We start from the raw sequence: 2,749 nt of genomic DNA on the forward strand, positions 1-2,749 counted from the left end.
CAACTGTGAAGAGACAATGTTATATTTTCCACCCATATAGCCAAGACTTTCAAAAGCAGTCAGTTATTTTTAAGAACTGAATGGAAGAAGTACATCAATATTTTTCAGCTGCTTCAGAATTCCCCAAGCAACCACTTTACTGCCTGAGGTCACCCCAGCCAGCCCTCCTGTTTTGCTAGGAGCAGGAAAGCTCTAAAAGTGGCAGGGAATCCTAATTAGCCAATACGTTCTAATCACCTAGGACAGATACTACCCAGGGTTTAAAACTCAATTTTATAAACAGATTGTTACAGAATTCTTCTACAGCTTCTTTAGACATGTTACCAGCAATCTACTTCAGCTATTTTAGTTATTATTCAGATGTGGTCATCCTACTCTAGCGATAGTTTTCTTCAAGTTCTCCACTTGTATTAAATTCCACGATGCACCTCCAACCACTGAAGGAGGGACACAAACCACTACTGACAATTTAACCATTGCCTCACCTAGACGTGCTCTCCGCAGTACTGCATGATATGCTCAGAGCCCTAGTGACTTACCTAGGTTAGTATTACTACTTGCCCTCCTCATAAGTGATCTGGTTCTAGTTAGAATTCTTATCCCAAGTAAGGCTTCTAGCAATTGTATTTCAATTAGCTAAATAAATTTAAGACCTTTAAGAAGATCCCCCACTTACTATAAAGTGGCTGATTTTTGCAGACATGCAAGTCTTCTTTATAGAGAGTTCCCCCCCACCCCAACATTAACAGGTTACTACTCTTCAGCACAATAGGTCACTTTTCTCTCTTCTGGAAGTTGGAGAAGTCTTCCTTACCCACCTCACAAATGGTATCTATTGTATAAGTCTGAAGGGGATTTTTGTTTTTTTCTTCTCGTCCTCCTTGCTAATTAACTGTGTTTTTCTGGAACTGATCATCATCATGTTTATCTGCAGTGTCTGGAAGTTGTTTAGTTTCTTTTGCCACTGTATTTTATACCTTGGACCAATATCATTTTAAGCTTTTGAAAAAAGCCATAATATATCTGAAGAGTCATTTTAAAAGAGTATTTTGCAAAGTAAGAGCCAGAGATCTATGAATTTCCTGCACAGTATCTCTCTACTTAGATAAATACCATGCTCCTTACCATAGCCACAACAGGTCCAGAGTTCATGTATTTAACCAAACCGGGGTAGAATGGCCTATCTTTCAGGTCAATGTAATGTTGTTTCAGAAGGTCTTCAGAGGCCTTGAAATACAAAGTTAGAGAGATTGAGAAAAATGTTTAAAAAACAACATGAATTATCTGATGCAACATCACTGTCATTCAATAATAGCAACAGTATGTTGTCCCACAGTAGCACAGACAATTCGACTCATATTTGTACTTCTGCCCCCCCCCACACACACACACACACACACACACACACACATTTTCTTCAGTTCCTGCTCTAAGAAAAATCAGCAAGGACTTGCCTAGTGCAAGCCTCATGCTAGTTCGGTCTTACTTGGTGTAACCTTCCAGTCAAGGTCATTTCTGCTCACTGGCATTGGGCTGCATTAAACTACCAGCTCAACCCGTTTCTCAGGAGAAGGAAGACAACCAGTGCAGTTGTGGCTTAGTACGAACAAAGAAGAGGCACGAAGCATGTGAGGCCTTTGCAACAGAAAAGCAGAGGTGCCCAACTGAGAGGACATTAACTCCTGCTCCCATGTAGTCTATTCTGTGGAACAAGCTCAGCTCTCAGTTATTTTCAGGTAACTTGATTCAGGTGGGAGGGAAAAGACTCAGCCTGGCAGCACACTTATCTAGAGCCGTGGGAGGAAGAATCAACTGCTGTCTTCATTTAAATATTGTGTCTATAGGCTATGCATCTTGCTTTGATGCCTGGGGGGAACCCCGAGCAGAATCTCCCAGGTCTGGGCCCCAGGCTAGGACCAAGTGAGGGCTGGAGGCATTTTCTTGCCAAGGGCAGGGGCCTTCCAGGCCAAAGGCTCTCGAGGCAGCATCGCACCCCGGCCCAAACAGGCAAGGGAGGTAGAAAGAAGCAAACGACATAGAAAAGCCAATGACGTAGTATCACCCCTTGCGCTCCCCAGCCCTCAAGGAGGCAAAGCGTTTGGGATCATCAAGAAAGGGATTTTTTTACACAAGACAGGAAGTATCCTCGGGTATTTATACACGTACTGTTTGGTCCTACAACGTGCCAGAGCTCCACTTCAGAGCAGACTCGATTAACCGAGCCCGGTCCGCACACGAGCCGACAGTCCTACAAGCAGGAACATCCGCATCGGCGCGCAGGGAACAGCAGCCCCTTTGCAGCACTTTAGTTCGAAAGCGTGCCACCGCCATCCCCTCCCCTCCCCTGAGCGCTGATGCACGCGCATCTCACCGCTTCTACATTTCCAAGCCCCGGCGCTGCAGCACACTCAACTTTTACACGTTGCAAGTCTAAGAATTGCTCCTCGCGGCACGTCCGCACCTCCAGTACCGGGCCCCTGCTAGGCTCAGGAAGGAGATGGGAGAAGTGGAGAGGGCGCAGGGGAGGGGGAGGACCAGGGCGGTATTTCTCCCCCTCGCACAGGGGCGACAGGAGGGGCCGGGAGGCGGGGGGAGACTCACATGCATGAACTTCATGGCCACGAGGCGGAAGCCCTTCTGTTCGAAGCGCTTCACGATGTCCCCGACCAGCCCGCGCTGCACCCCATCGGGCTTGATGGCGATGAACGTGCGCTCCGCGTTGGCCGCCATTGCTCTGCGGGTCGGAAGA

At 47.0% G+C, this 2,749-nt stretch overlaps 1 protein-coding gene across 1 annotated transcript in view; it reads right to left on the reverse strand.

Moving 5' to 3' along the window:
• LOC109297536 (nucleoside diphosphate kinase) overlaps positions 1–2,743 on the reverse strand; it is a 9,080-nt gene extending 6,337 nt beyond the window's left edge. Inside the window, exons 1-2 of the mRNA XM_019517351.1 lie at positions 2,602–2,743; positions 1,126–1,227 (exon numbers count right to left, since the gene is read on the reverse strand). Of these exons, the coding sequence (XP_019372896.1) occupies positions 1,126–1,227; positions 2,602–2,730 (231 nt within the window). The 5' untranslated portion in view covers positions 2,731–2,743. The remainder of the gene's footprint in view (positions 1–1,125; positions 1,228–2,601) is intronic.
• Positions 2,744–2,749: the final 6 nt, after the last annotated feature.

The sequence above is a fragment of the Gavialis gangeticus genome, unplaced genomic scaffold (assembly GCF_001723915.1).
Source record: "Gavialis gangeticus isolate Ggan-Ray unplaced genomic scaffold, GavGan_comp1, whole genome shotgun sequence".
In the NCBI taxonomy this organism is placed as follows: domain Eukaryota; kingdom Metazoa; phylum Chordata; order Crocodylia; family Gavialidae; genus Gavialis; species Gavialis gangeticus.